This window comes from Doryrhamphus excisus, chromosome 15, assembly GCF_030265055.1.
Source record: "Doryrhamphus excisus isolate RoL2022-K1 chromosome 15, RoL_Dexc_1.0, whole genome shotgun sequence".
Classification (NCBI taxonomy): domain Eukaryota; kingdom Metazoa; phylum Chordata; class Actinopteri; order Syngnathiformes; family Syngnathidae; genus Doryrhamphus; species Doryrhamphus excisus.
Genome location: NC_080480.1, coordinates 11,860,780 through 11,874,935, shown reverse-complemented (window position 1 = coordinate 11,874,935; position 14,156 = coordinate 11,860,780). Strand labels below are relative to the sequence as shown.

General features: G+C 42.0%; 1 protein-coding gene across 11 annotated transcripts in view; it reads left to right on the top strand.

Annotated features, from left to right (window-relative positions):
• cep112 (centrosomal protein 112) overlaps positions 1-14,156 on the top strand; it is a 134,628-nt gene that overhangs the window by 77,369 nt on the left and 43,103 nt on the right. For 10 of the 11 annotated variants that reach the window (XR_009119545.1, XM_058048964.1, XM_058048968.1 and 7 more), the window contains one exon: positions 9,838-9,900. Coding sequence is in view for 10 of the 11 variants with exons in the window: in XM_058048964.1 (XP_057904947.1) it covers positions 9,838-9,900 (63 nt within the window). In the remaining variant the exon portion in view is untranslated. Of the gene's footprint in view, positions 1-9,281; positions 9,725-9,837; positions 9,901-14,156 lie in introns of those variants that run through there. The other variant, XM_058048967.1, reaches the window with a different exon arrangement.

Here is a 14,156-nt window from a genome sequence, read left to right as displayed (position 1 = left end):
ATCCCAGCTGTCTTCGGGCGAGAGGCGGGGTACACCCTGGACTGGTCGCCAGCCAATCACAGGGCACATATAGACAAACAACCATTCACACTCACATTCATACCTATGGACAATTTGCAGTCACCAATTAACCTAGCATGTTTTTGGAATGCGGGAGGAAACCGGAGTACCCAGAGAAATTCCACATAGAGATTCCAACCCAAGTCTTCCCGATCTGCTGGATGTGGCCCCCGAACCGTAGTTTGCCCACCCCTGCCTTAGCTGGAATATTATGCTCCATAGTGTCCACTTTGCCGCATGGTCCTTCTTCTTGCTGCCCACAATCTGTCTCCTTACCATGACCAACATTCATTCATTTTCTACCACTTATCCTCACGAAGGTCGCGGGCTGCTGCTGGAGCCTATCCCAGCTGTCTTCAGGCGAGAGGCGGGGTACACCCAGGACTGGGTGCCAGCCAATCACAGGGCACATATAGACAAACAACCATTCACACTCACATTCATACCTATGGACAATTTGGAGTTACCAATTAACCTAGCATGTTTTTGGAATGTGGGAGGAAACCGGAGTACCCGGAGAAAACCCACGCATGCACAGAGAAAGCCGAGGGTGGAATCGAACCCGGGTCTCCTAGCTGTGTGTCCTGCGCGCTAACCACTGATATATCTCCGAGCCCTATGTTCACCCAAGTTTGGCCATCTTTGTCGAGTGTAATGAGCATTAGTGGGCAGTCAATCTTCTTAAGGACATCATTTTTCTTTTGTATGATTGTGAAATGTCTATCCTGACAAATGGTGTAAGAAGTGGGATGCACCAATGGGACAGGTGTGCCATGTCTAAAAAGGGGAGACATTAATGATGAACATAATATGTGTTGTATTTAAGGTGGTACCTTTTTCAATTCAACACCGAGAGTGCCATGATAAATGGTGTCAGAAGTGGGATTGTTTACATTTGTCAGACCCTTTTCAACAGCTTTTATGCTCAGTTGAGGGCACCAATAAGAGTTTAAACACACTTGAATATAGTGGTCCATTCATCCTTGGATTTATCTTATAGTTTGTACGCACAGAGTCAAGTCTAAAGAACATTTATGGAGATCCACTTAACGACACGGTGTGCACGATTGTAAAATATATTCACAAGTACTTTGAGTTGATATACGGGTCAAACCTGGAATGGAAACCGCACTTGATCTGTTATCCAGCTGTGCATTTTTGCTTCCTTGCTCAATCCAGGTGAAGTTGAAATTGGAACATATGAGGAGGAGTCTTTCATTTTACTGCGTTGTAACCTTTTGCTACCGGTCGGGGAAATCACTCGGTAATCTTGTGCCGCTCTAACAGGAAGCTAACTTAAGGGTGGTGTTGATCAGAGTCTAATCCCTCCGGCAGGGCCCATCAAAGAGAGCATTTTTCATTAGACACCATCCTGCAGCAGCTGTGTAGCATTAACTCCGAAATACAGAGACCTCCGAAGAACCAAGTGGCCATTTTGGCATCATATGGTGAACAGAAACCAGGGAGGAAATGGACTGAGCTTATTATAGGGTAATTCTCATTTGAAACAGTCCCTTGTACCCCCCCTTTTTTTCCATTTGGAAAGCAAGGTTTTTTTCGTCTATTGTGTCTTTTTTTGCACAGTCTTCTTCTACAGTACGTGAGTTGTGTGGGAATCTGGAGTGCATTCAAAGCAGTGAGGTTGCCTGATAACACTTTTACCTTCTTATTATGAAAGAGATGAAGGATTTCACCATCCTCTTTCACATAACGTCTTATTTTTTTTTTCCTTTTTTTTTTTTCCTACTTTCTAATCCATTTCCAAGTTTGACTCGGTAGCAGCCGGGGAAAACTTCCTACTTTGTTGCACCCTGTTTTTTTTTTTTTTTTTCTCCCACATGGGATTGAAGTCAGCCAGGCCTCAGATCTATATTGACTGGATCGCCCTGTTTGCTAAGCTTAAAATGTCTCATTCTTTTTGATACGGACTGAAAATGCTGTCCTCTGCAGTCTACTGTGCTCTTGGAAGCACAGCTTGGGCAGGCCATTTTTTTTTTAAACAGATCCTGGAAAAAAGGCCAGAGAAATCCATTAAATCCATGAATGGATTCTCATCAAAGACGTTTAAAAGAGGGGAGAAACAGGGGGGGGAGTTGATATTGGGGGAATAATGAGAAACAGAATATCAGAGAAGATAAGAAAAGGCTAGTTCCCGACTTTTTAGTCTTGTTAAAAAAAAAGGGATGCTGAGCAGGTGTGCAGGGGAGGGGCTTCTTAGGTGTTGCTATTGAACTTTATCTTTCTAAATGTGTGCGTGTGTGTCCTCCAATCTCTATGCTCCACTGACAGGCCTGCGAAGCGGCTTCTATGCCTGATAAAGACGCCTCATCTCTGGGCTACAGTGAAGCTGCAACTCCCCTCTTTCTCTCTCTCTCTCTCTCTCTCTCTCTCTCTCTCCCTCTCTTTCACACACACACACACCTTCTTATCTTGCTTGCGTCCCAGCCCCCCCTATACCCAACCCACCTGTCACCTGTCTTGCTGCTTTCACAAGCTGTGGTAAAACTCAGAACATCAGCGGTAAGAGTTGAATAGCACGTCCTCAAACTTTAATGCAGCCATAGCGTTGCAATATACTTTTAGCAATTAATCCACCAGAGGGTGCTAGTCTGAATCAAAACTCTTAATACGAATGAATTAATTCTAGTTGGAGATGAATGCTGCAAACCTCATCCTGAAATGTTTCACTGACCAGAATATGAGACGACCTGTTTTTTGGAGAAATATTACATAGAGCTGTAAAAAATGTCACATTAATGGGGGTAACTTTTTTTTATTCATTTAATAATGTAATGGTAATGGTTTAATTTCATTTGAACATGCATCAGATTACAATTGAATGCATCACATAATCAGTTCACAGTTCCACATGTCCAAAAGGAGTAGGAAGAAGCAAAGCTTATTAAATCCTACCCCTCCATCTGATACTTTTACAATCAGTAACTGTTACATTTGTTCACTTCCTGCTTTCCTAATATAGTTTGTTTTTATTTTTATTTTTTAATTTTCATTTTCTTATTTTTTTATTTTATTTTTATTTTATTGATTTTTTATTGATTTTTTTATTGATTTTTTTATTGATTTTATTTTTGTCATGTACCAAAGCACCAGGTGATATGACCATCCAATTACATAATGTGTACCATAGTAAGTGTCAATATAGTGATATGTATAGCACATCATGACTGGTTCAAGACTCTTCATCCTTGTATTTAGCAATCATCAACTGCTTGTATTGTTTCTTGAATTGGCTCATCGTTGTGCATTGTTTGAGGGTCTTACTCAATCCATTCCATAGTTTGATTCCACATACTGAAATGCTATGGCTTTTTAACGTAGTCCTAGCATATAAGTGTTTCAAATGTAGTTCTTCCCTGAGATCATATTTCTCCTCTCTTGTAGAGAAGTATTGGATGACATTTTTAGCTAATTGGTTATTTTTAGCCTTATGCATTATTTTAGCTGTTTTGAAGATGAACTATATCAGCAAGTTGAAGTATTTGTGATTTTAGAAAGGAGTTAGTATGTTCTCTGTAGGCGGCATTATGGATTATCCTTACTGACCTTTTTTGCATTACATTTAGATAAGATAAGATATGCCTTTATTCGTCCCTCAGTGGGGAAATTTGCATTGCACAGCAGCAAGAGTACAGAGTCAGTTAAACTGAAAAAGTTTGTATATTTTTCTGTTTTTAATAAATGCGTTTTTTGGGGGGGGGAAACCTGATGCAGCCCAGTCTCGACCAGAACCTAGCTCCAGTGGCCCCCAGGTAAATTGAGTTTGATACCCCTGCTCTAGAGTCAATGGCCACTTTGAAAATGAATGTGAGGCTCTGACCTGTATACACGTATTACACACACCGTCTAACATCAAGCAGCTCCCTCTGCTTTTAATTGCTGATGCATGTGTGTGTCATTGATAGAACTGAATTATCCAATCACACAAGTCCAAACCGGACACGTGCAGTATTAGTGTTGCGATTATGATGTTGTTGTCCCTGTCATGCGTTGTCATATAGCCAGTTCATCTTTTTTTTTTTTTTTTGCCACCCCACACACACCAAACACTTGTCAGTGCCGCTGACTTACTGGGTCGGTCCTCTGCCATTTGGAGATACACTAAATCACATTATTCACTTGGTCATGGATTAAGACGAGGAGGAGAGAAACATAGGCCGAGGGATGATCAAAGAGAGCCCACATTCACCTCGCACTGACAAACCAACTTAGGAGACAAAAGAGCCGAGGGAGGCAGAGAATGGGATGGGATTTTAGGAGAGAAAGAGGTAGAAGTTTATGGGATGTGGGCGGATTAATCTCGGTTACCCACTGATGCGCTGTGATGTGATCTGACTGTTTTTATATTATTACAACATAGTTTTAAAGCAGGTGTTTTTTTTTTTTGTTTTTTTTTTGTATTAGGAATTTTTTAATGTTTGTTGATGTGAGTGCATACAAATCCAGAAGAACCTATCCAAGCTCCTCAGCGCACCATCAGGCCCGGCGGCTGTGACAGAGAGTGAGTCACCCAGCAGATGAAAGAGTCAAAGTAAAGGCTCTGCCATCCCTCCCTTCCAAAAAAAAAAAAAAAAAAAAAGAAACATCACACGACTCACTTTTTGAAGTCATCCAAGAGGAGGGAGGGAAACGACACACTTTCTCAATCGCATTAAAACATGGCGTCAGGCCGCTTCCATCTTGTGGCATGCTGTAGATTACACGTTGGTTTTTGAAGTGGAGTTCTTAAATGGGACACCAGGATGCCGGGCCCTGATTTCTCAGTTCCTCATTCAGCTCTGAATCATCCCTGCATCTTCACATCAGGCAGACTGGCTGATCAAAGTGGGTAAAGGAGGTGTAAATGAGGGGGAAGTGAGGTCCTACCTGCGTAGGAAAACATAATGTTGACACAGTTCAAGACGAGTTCAAAGACCATTTGAAAAAGCATTGTTTTTTCCCATGTTGGATAATTGATCCGTTTTTACGGTTTGGTTGTCCAGCCGCTGCGATTGGCTGGCGACCAGTCCAGGGTGTAGCCCATTTCTCGCCCAAACACAGCTGGGATAGGCTCCAGTATAAACCTGCGTTAACAATGAGAGACATTAAACAGGTGCCCCTCAAGAAGATGGAAGGTGGACTTTTTTTCAGCATGTCAAAAGTGGGGTGGTTGGAAAATACACTAGGTACTGGTGAGTCCTGTGCAATAGACCCAATGATGGGGGACTCATTGATGGACAGAGTCGCTATGTGGGACATGGGGCCCTTGAAAGTTTGCCCAAATATGGTGAAACATTTAACACATTTAACAAAAAGGCAAAGGCTTGGATGGATTGTGATCTGTATGGATGACTCCTGACCCTGATAGACCTGAGATTACGTCCACATAGGTGGTTCCATAACATAAGCAAAAATAATTCATTCATACATTCATTTTCTACTGTTTATCCTCACGAGGGTCGTGGGAGGTGCTGGAGCCTATCCCAGGCGGGATACACCCTGGACTGGTTGCCAGCCAATCACAGGGCACATATAGACAAACAACCATTCACACTCACATTCATACCTATGGACAATTTGGAGTCACCAATTAACCTAGCATGTTTTTGGAATGTGGGAGGAAACCAGAGTACCTGGAGAAAACCCACGCATGCACGGGGAGAACATGCAAACTCCACACAGAGAGGGCCGAGGGTGGAATTGAACCCTGGTGTCCTAGCTGTGAGGTCTGCGCGCTAACCACTCGACCACCATAAGTAAAAATAATTCATTCATTCATTCATTTTCTACCGCTTATCCTCACGAGGGTCACAGGGGGTGTTGGAGCCTATCCCAGCTGTCTTCGGGCGAGAGGCGGGGTACACCCTTGACTGGTCGCCAGCCAATCACAGGGCCCATATAGACAAACAACCATTCACACTCACATTCATACCTATGGACAGTTTGGAGTCGCCAATTAACCTAGCATGTTTTTGGAATTTGGGAAGAAACCGGAGTACCCGGAAGAAAACCCTCGCATGTATGTGGAGAACATGCAAACTCCACACAGAGATGGCGACCAGTCCAGGGTGTAACCCGCCTCTCGCCCAAAGACAGCTGGGATAGGCTCCAGCATAGTGAGACCCTAGTGAGGATAAACAGCATATAAAATGAATGGATGGTTTTTAGTTGGTACCCTACTAGAGTTATGAAGCGTCATTGAAGGTCAAGGCCAACAAATGTTGTGCCACTCATGTTGCCAGTCACGCTAATTTCTTGCGTCCAAGCCTGCTAGTGTGATCTTGATTTATGCTCTTCAGTATTCCTATCTTGCTTGTACTCTCGACACATCGTATGTGTAATGTGTGGCGCTGACAGAAAGTAAGCAGGCGGGGATGAAGAGAATCTCTCCTGACAGGCAGCAATGGCGCACTGTGAAATGGAAATAAAGTCTCTTGTCATTACAGCAGCAACTCTCTCCCTGGCAGACAGAGTTACACAGGCGAGCACAGCGAGACGGCGATGATTACAGACAAACGAGCAAATAGCGTCTCCCCCAGCTCTCCTTCGCTGCCACATTGAACTCTTGTGAGAGACGTTGAACAGAGTCGTTTTGAATGCTCACAAACGGCGCTGCCACTGAAAACTGTAGGCTGCGAGCGAATTAATTTTTCCGTGTGAACCCCACAAATCGGCATTAACGCGCGTCTAATTTATGGCGTACATCCTGATTACCTGTGGACTATCCTTCGTATGCATGCCCCTGTCATTGCGTACGGTGACATCACCCTTTTGTCAGCCGCCATACAGTGTGTTCCAGTTCAGCTGTAGGACAATGCTGAAAACCACAAGTGCTCTTCAGCAATGCGAGATGATTGGAAACATATCTGAAGGGGGAAAAAAAAAATACCATATGGATGCAATATCCTGTCCAGGGTTAAAGACTGTACTGAAAATTCTTTCCCACTGACTTTAAAAGGCACACAAAGAATTGATCATGCGGCATTAATATGTTTACTTTTGTCCGTGCTTACTTCCTTCTTTAGACCTTCAGCAAATTTCCCTTCCAGATAAAATTAGTTGTGGGTTTGGCCTTGAACCATCCTGTTTGTCCATTGTCTCTGATGTGTGTGTTTGTGTTTGGCCTGCTTCCCATCGCAGATCATTAATTAAGTTTTGGTAAGCGCTACTGCATGCCGGGCTCGTCAGATCCGCGCTCTTAAAAACTCGCATTGCTCTTCAAAGCGGCCCGCACTCCGTACCGCCAGGATGACGAGGCGATTGAAGAGCCTGATACAACCTCAAAGTGCCTTCAGCACTCAAAATGCCTTCGGCTGGGAGGCACAGGTAGGCACTTTGAAAGTGCTCACACACAAAAACGTGTACATGGACATGTACAGTACAAATGGCGAGGCTTTCAATTTATCAGTTTTTTCCCCCCTTTTCATCTCTTGTCATGTTGCATTTGGAAGTTTCGCTGGAATCCACATCTATAACAGGGTTTCTCGTATATATAGGTCTAGAATCATTTGGACACCGTTCTTACAATATTGAATGCTTTGCGAGGCCTTCATTTGCTGCTTGTTTTTGCGTCATGCTGCCTTCACTGCCATCTTCAATAAGTAAAAAGCCTGCTCTGTCAGGCCACTCCCTTGGCTGTTGAATTGAATTTCCTTGCCTTCAAGGCTTGAGTTGATTTTGCTTTTGATTTCTTCTCTCCAAAGAATCTGCTTTAGGTGTTTTCTGGCAACGTGTATTCTGGTGTTCCTGGTTGAAATAGTCTGTGATCATCCAAAAGATTTATTATCCCACTTTGTATTACAAATTGATCTACGTTTCTTCTGTCCAAAATAATTGATTCCAGACTTTTTGGCAAAGCGGAATCTGGTTTTCCTGGTGGAAGTATTCTCTCATCATCTAAAAGCAATATTGGACCACTCACTTGGCTAATGAAGAATGTTCCATTTTGTTTCCTTTAAAAAGTCTTTTTTATTTTACCCATCATCCATAGTCCTTATGTGCAACATGACCACATATCTTCTGCATGTTCTAAAGGAGAAAAGGCATGTGGGAGCTAACAATGCATGTAACAAGACACACCTATTTCAACTATAAAGCCCTTAAAGGAGACCTATTATTATGCTTTTTCCACTTTTTTGACCTATAAATGTAGTTTAAACATTGTATTCTCGTGTTAAACAATGCCAACGTTTCAGATAAAGAGGTTTACGTATTTGAAAGTGAGGCTTGAAAGAATTTTAGGATGGCTCAAAACGCACAGTTTCATAAGGCGTGGTAAAACTGCCCCCTTTGTGATGTCACAGAGGAGGGGAATTCCTTATTTGGCCATCGCTGTAAGCTGTGTTTACTCTGTTTACTTGCAACCAATGGCTCTTAATGGAAAGCCACGTTTGTTTACAATTACAATTACAATTCCTAATAATCAGGCACACATGGTTGGACTTCCTGATTTCCCAGATTTTTAATCTGTCAACGGCATTTCACACTGGTTTGTTTTGTGAACATGGGGCAGTATTCAGTTGGACTAATTGACAAACTTGCTGAACGCCTTTCCAACGTTACTTGGACATGCAGAACAGTCAGAAGAGCAAGCAGTAATTGACATTTATGAATTATATAATTTTTAATTGTGTGATAGTAAACAAAGTTCGAAAAAATGCTCCACAAAATCATTTAGGGCGTCAGGAGCCCCCAACTAAAAAAGAGGCAGCTTGTGAAATTCTAGCCAATTCTGAGGACCCTATCATTTGGTACGGTCCATGTGCTCCAGATTTCATTGACTACAAAGGTTTTCCATCCAGCGATTAAAAAGGATGCTTATTTATGTCAACTTTGAGCCTTGAAAATGAAGGAACTATATGCAACATTTAATTCAAATTTAATAAGATAGAATTCCAATGTGGTGTATTGTGGCACAATCCTAAAAGATAAAAAAAAAAAAAAACTCAACAGTGTGCTTCATGCCTGATAATATCCTCTTCTGAAAAACACTTTCCATGTGTGTCTGATAGCAGAACACTTGATGACGTTCTTGGTTATCTCCTCCAAGAAGGGCTGTAGACTGAAGTTATTAGAAGATAATGAAAAAAAAAAGAATGAATCTAATAATAGCTGCAGCAGTCATGATAAATAAAGACAACAAATGTGTCAGCTGTAAAGAAGCTTTCAAGTGCCCCCCCCACTGAGTCCCTTCTTCTTTCTTTGTCCTGCTCCTCTCTCATCAGCTGCAATGGGGGCCCCCCGAGGGACGAACGAGATGCCACTCACAAGAGTCCTGGCACAGGAAGACAAGACAGGCAGGGCCAGTATCCTTGGTGATGGCTCTGTGTTGCCGTGGTGACAGGTGTATCCGCTCAGAGCGGGGGACAGGCAGTGTTTGTCAGACGCAGGAGTCTAAACGTTGCTTAGGTGTTGATTACAGCAACAAGGGGTGCGTTCAATGGCGCTGTGTTTCTAAGAGAGTTGTCTGGCTGAAGTTGAACAGTTGGAAGTGAATGTTCAAGGATGTCAGGGACAGGACAGTTTGTTTGGAATTCTGAATCACATGCGGATGTGCCAATACACCCAAGTTGCTGATCATCCACACAGAATGACAGTGCTTCACCATTCATATCTGCATCGGATTGCAGCACTACCAACCTAACCTTGTTGTTGAGCATTGCAATGTACTCCCCACTGGACCAGGGAGGACACACTAGGTCACAGCAAGTGTGTGTCCACCCTATCTATGTGTTGATTACATTTCTGAGGACTCATCTTTCTTTCTCTTTTACTTTGCAGGCCAACAGCAAGTTGAAGCACATGGAGAAGGAATACAGTCAGAAGCTGACCAAGTCTGCACAGGTAATCACCATATTATCATGGCATGTTTTTTATTTAAATGACACCAATACAGTATCATTGAGGACCAAACTCCCCATATTTTAAAGAAAACTAACTATAAAATAATAGAAAAATAACTGTATAGCTTTACTATACACCAGGGGTTTCAAACTCAATTTACCTGGGGGCCACTGGAGCTAGGGTCTGGGCAAGGCTGGGCCGCATCAGGTTTTCCAAAAAAAAACAAACGCATTTATTAAAAACAGAAAAATATACAAACTTTTTCAGTGCTTTGGTTCCGATTTTCTACAATAAAAGCTCTGATAAAACATTCCAGTGTTCTCAAATATCTTAATTTTTATTTTATTTTAATTTTATTCTTAATTTCTGCACAAAATACGATGAAAAATAAATAAACAAATCAAGAATAAAGAAAATCAATCAATCAGTAATAAATAAATATAATAATAATAATAAAACAGCAATATATAATATATATATAATATATAATAATAATAAAATGGCAAATAATAAAAACTTGAGAAACCACGTATAGTTGATGGGTAGACAAATTATTTTTTTCAGATTAAAATTAACAAAGCATTATTAGAGCCCTGTAGACATGACAAAACACGACTATAGTCACATTTATACTCTTTTTATTTACAACATATTGCGCAACTGCAGGGTCTTGAGACACACGCTAACTCGCAAACTAGAGAGCTAGCGACCTAAACCCTAGCCTTCAAGTTATTTCCTTTAAACTTAAATAGCCAAAAACTTACCACTTCCACACGGATAGGGAGGATAACTATTAGAAGTTATTTAACCTTTAACATGAATATTAATCAAACGTAATAATTTTTTCTGGGTACATGATACCATACAGCATCCATATCAAACTTGCGCGGGCCGCACTAACATTAAACTTTCATATCAAGGCGGGGGCCTCAAACTAGTGGGCCGCGTGTTTGAGACCCATGTTATACACAGTAATTGACTGAACACACAGCCATTATTGTCTAAATAGCTGGCAACATAAGTATGTAAGCACCATTTTTCCATGATGATATCAATGGAGGAGCTGCTCAATGTTTGTGCTCCTCCACCTTCTTGTAGACATACTTGACCATCACCTTCTGCTTCCTTTTTGTCATGGAGACATGTTTGGACTTGTTATCTTATGAAATCAACCACATGCCACTCGGTGTCCCGTATTCAGTGGATCATGGATGCATATTCCTCACAATAGCCACGTTTTCATGAGGAGTTTTTCTCTTTCCGCAATGGTATAGATGGAAAGGAATATTCCAATCGCGTGTCTACATGCGCCGCTATAATCAACCAGAATAGTCAATGGGACATGCGCAGTAAAGCGTAAACACCAACATCACGTGATACCGACTTCCTTTTTCTTTCACTTGTTGGAATAACTCCGTATTGCCAGTAAGTAAACTCATCATATGTTTTATATAGATATGTATTTTCTTTTTTAATAAAACTGGACTTGTGAATGGCGCATAGAAGGGTTTAGATTCTGTTCCACAGATGGCGCTAATGCACACAAAAGCTGCTTGCCAACCGCCAATAAACAACAGAAGAAGAAAAACACCACAAAGAAGAACGCAGTCTGACAACTTTCCGATTGAGCGGGTACAGGATACCGCAATCGGATTGGGGAAAGGAATATTCCACCCCTGTGAATCCGATTATATATTCATTCGGATTGGCACTTTTCTTTCGGAATGAGGTGTATACAAAGGTTATATTCTTTCCGTTTGAGCAAATAACCCGAATGGAATTGGAATATTTGGGTCCATGTATACGTGGCTAATGCCACATTTTGGGATTCATGTCCCACTCAATGAACCGCAGTGCCGGCAGCACTCATGCAACCCCAAACCATGACGCTATCACCACAATGTCACTTACTACTCGCCAACTATTTAGACAATAATCAGTGTATAGTAAATGTATACTACTATTACACAAGGTGTACACTGACTACTCTAAAGTGAATCCAAGTTTACCTCCTATACAACGGTCCCTTGAGAAGATACAGTGTCATAAAAACGTGTTGTTTTTGTCCAAACAAATACATATACGTCTGATTAATGCATTTGTTTCAAGTTTTGTGAGGCTTTGTTTTAAAAGGTAAACGCAGGAACCGTGGCTCCTCTATTTGTGTATACCCCCTCGGGGGGGCGGGGCCGGCTCAGTCAAATGTAAACACGAGCCCTTTGAACCACAAAGGCTAACCCCAGTTGTTAACCCCTGTGTGACTGACAGGGGGCATCGCTCCTGCGCTCAGCTGCATGCTTAATAGACCAATTAAAAACATACTACGCCATACATTATCCTGAGGGAGCTGTAGACGCACTCCATTAAGGGGCACATTTACACACACCGACACGTCCCCCCCTCGTCTTGCACGGTATACCACTTTGCTTTTGTCTCTCTCTGTCTCCCTCCCGCACAAACTGGCCCTAATTAGTGTCTCTCCTATGCAGTGTGTTAAGCATCTAGCAGTGAGTGGTCCTCCTGGGCGACCTGTGAACCCATCGGCTCTGCTTGCTTAATGATGAGGATCCAGTGGGTCATAGTTATGTACAAGCTGGAGATCATTACTTTTATCCCTGACCATCCATCAAGGGAGTAGGCGGACGGAATTGAACACAGAGGCACCAGATTCTATATATGCAGTATATATATCTGGTGCAAATATATATATATATTACCCTCTGGAAAGATGGAGGTTGAAGTTACTTGCTATGCAAATATGCCTATTTCTGCTGCAGCAGTGGTTAAGATCCTACGAATGATGTCTACATATGACCTCAGAGGCATGAATAAAACAAATAGGTTTTGTTATTCCACATGTTGCTTTTAATAGATTTACACTTTTTATGGAATGTATTTGACACTTTTAGTGCACCTTGTACTCCTACTTCTGCACCTTGGTGCGGTAATGGTTTGGTTGTGTACTTTCTGTGTGCTACACAAATATTGAAAGGGGACTCGATTTTGTAATTGGAATGTTGTATTCCCGTGATAAAGAATCATATTGATATAATGAGGTTTGTGCCCTGAGAGAAGTGTGGGATGGCTCCAAACGCTCGGTTTCAAGGGGCGTTGTAAAACCGGAGAATTGTGATGTCACAGATGGGCCCTTATATGGGCGTGTGCTCTAGGCCAGATATGCTCTCTGCCCTCCTCCAAGCTCTGCGTCTGTCTTTACATTGTTAACAACAGCTCACACGAAGTGTTTTCGGGTGTAAGGGAAAGCTACTTGTTTAAAATTCGTAACGATCAAAAAGATTTTCTGTGGCGACTCTGTAATCAGGGAAATGCCGGGGAAAAAAAGACGCCACCATGAGGCACAAGTGGTTGGAGTTCCTGATTCCCTACCAGCAAAAGAAAAATATCAGTGTCCTAACTGTCTTCATTTTGTACAAGTCATGTAACAAAAGCGGTTGTCTGTGTAGCACTATAGAGTGTGCATACAGGTAGCGGGGTTGCTGATAGCCATTTCCCACAACAATCAGTGGCTCTACCCGAGTTTTTTAAACGCTGGTAGTCCCGCAAAACCATGTAATGACCACATTACACGTCACAGATGCTGTAGAAACGCAAAAACGCTAAAGCTACTTACCATTGAGAGATGTCTTGAAGTAACCTCTTTTCTTGAGAAACTTCGGACTATCCAGTCTCTATTGGGATTGGGATCCCTATTCGGATCTTTGTTGGGATTCAGGATCCAAAACTATGGATGTGGATATTTTTGAAAGATAAATTGCAGTTTATCAACTCACATAAAGTTGAGTTTGTAGCTAGCGCCACAACAACGGAAGTCCCCCTTAGCACTTGGGAGTGTGACCAACCACAGCAGGTTGGGCGTGCCTGTAGGTCGGCTGTGAGTAGAATAAATTAAAACAGATAATTTTCCCGGGAAGCACGGAATCCAAAGATGGAATAGGTGCAGATTCGGGAAAATCTAGAAGGCTTTCTATGCTAGTTATTGTGTGTAGCTGCTCTATACGAGTCCACAACTCAATACAAAAGGCCGAAAAATAAACATAATAGGTCCCCTTTAAATATTTATTTGGGAATGTTGCTGTATACTGAGGAGTATTACACTTGTTTTGTTTTCCAGAGTTTGTTTTCTTCAATCTTGATTAGCTAAAATTCCACAGTCGGGTCTTTCATCCCCACCTGTTGCTTTATGACAGCCAGGAAATGTTTTCATAAGGACAACGATACATAGTATGTGATAAAAC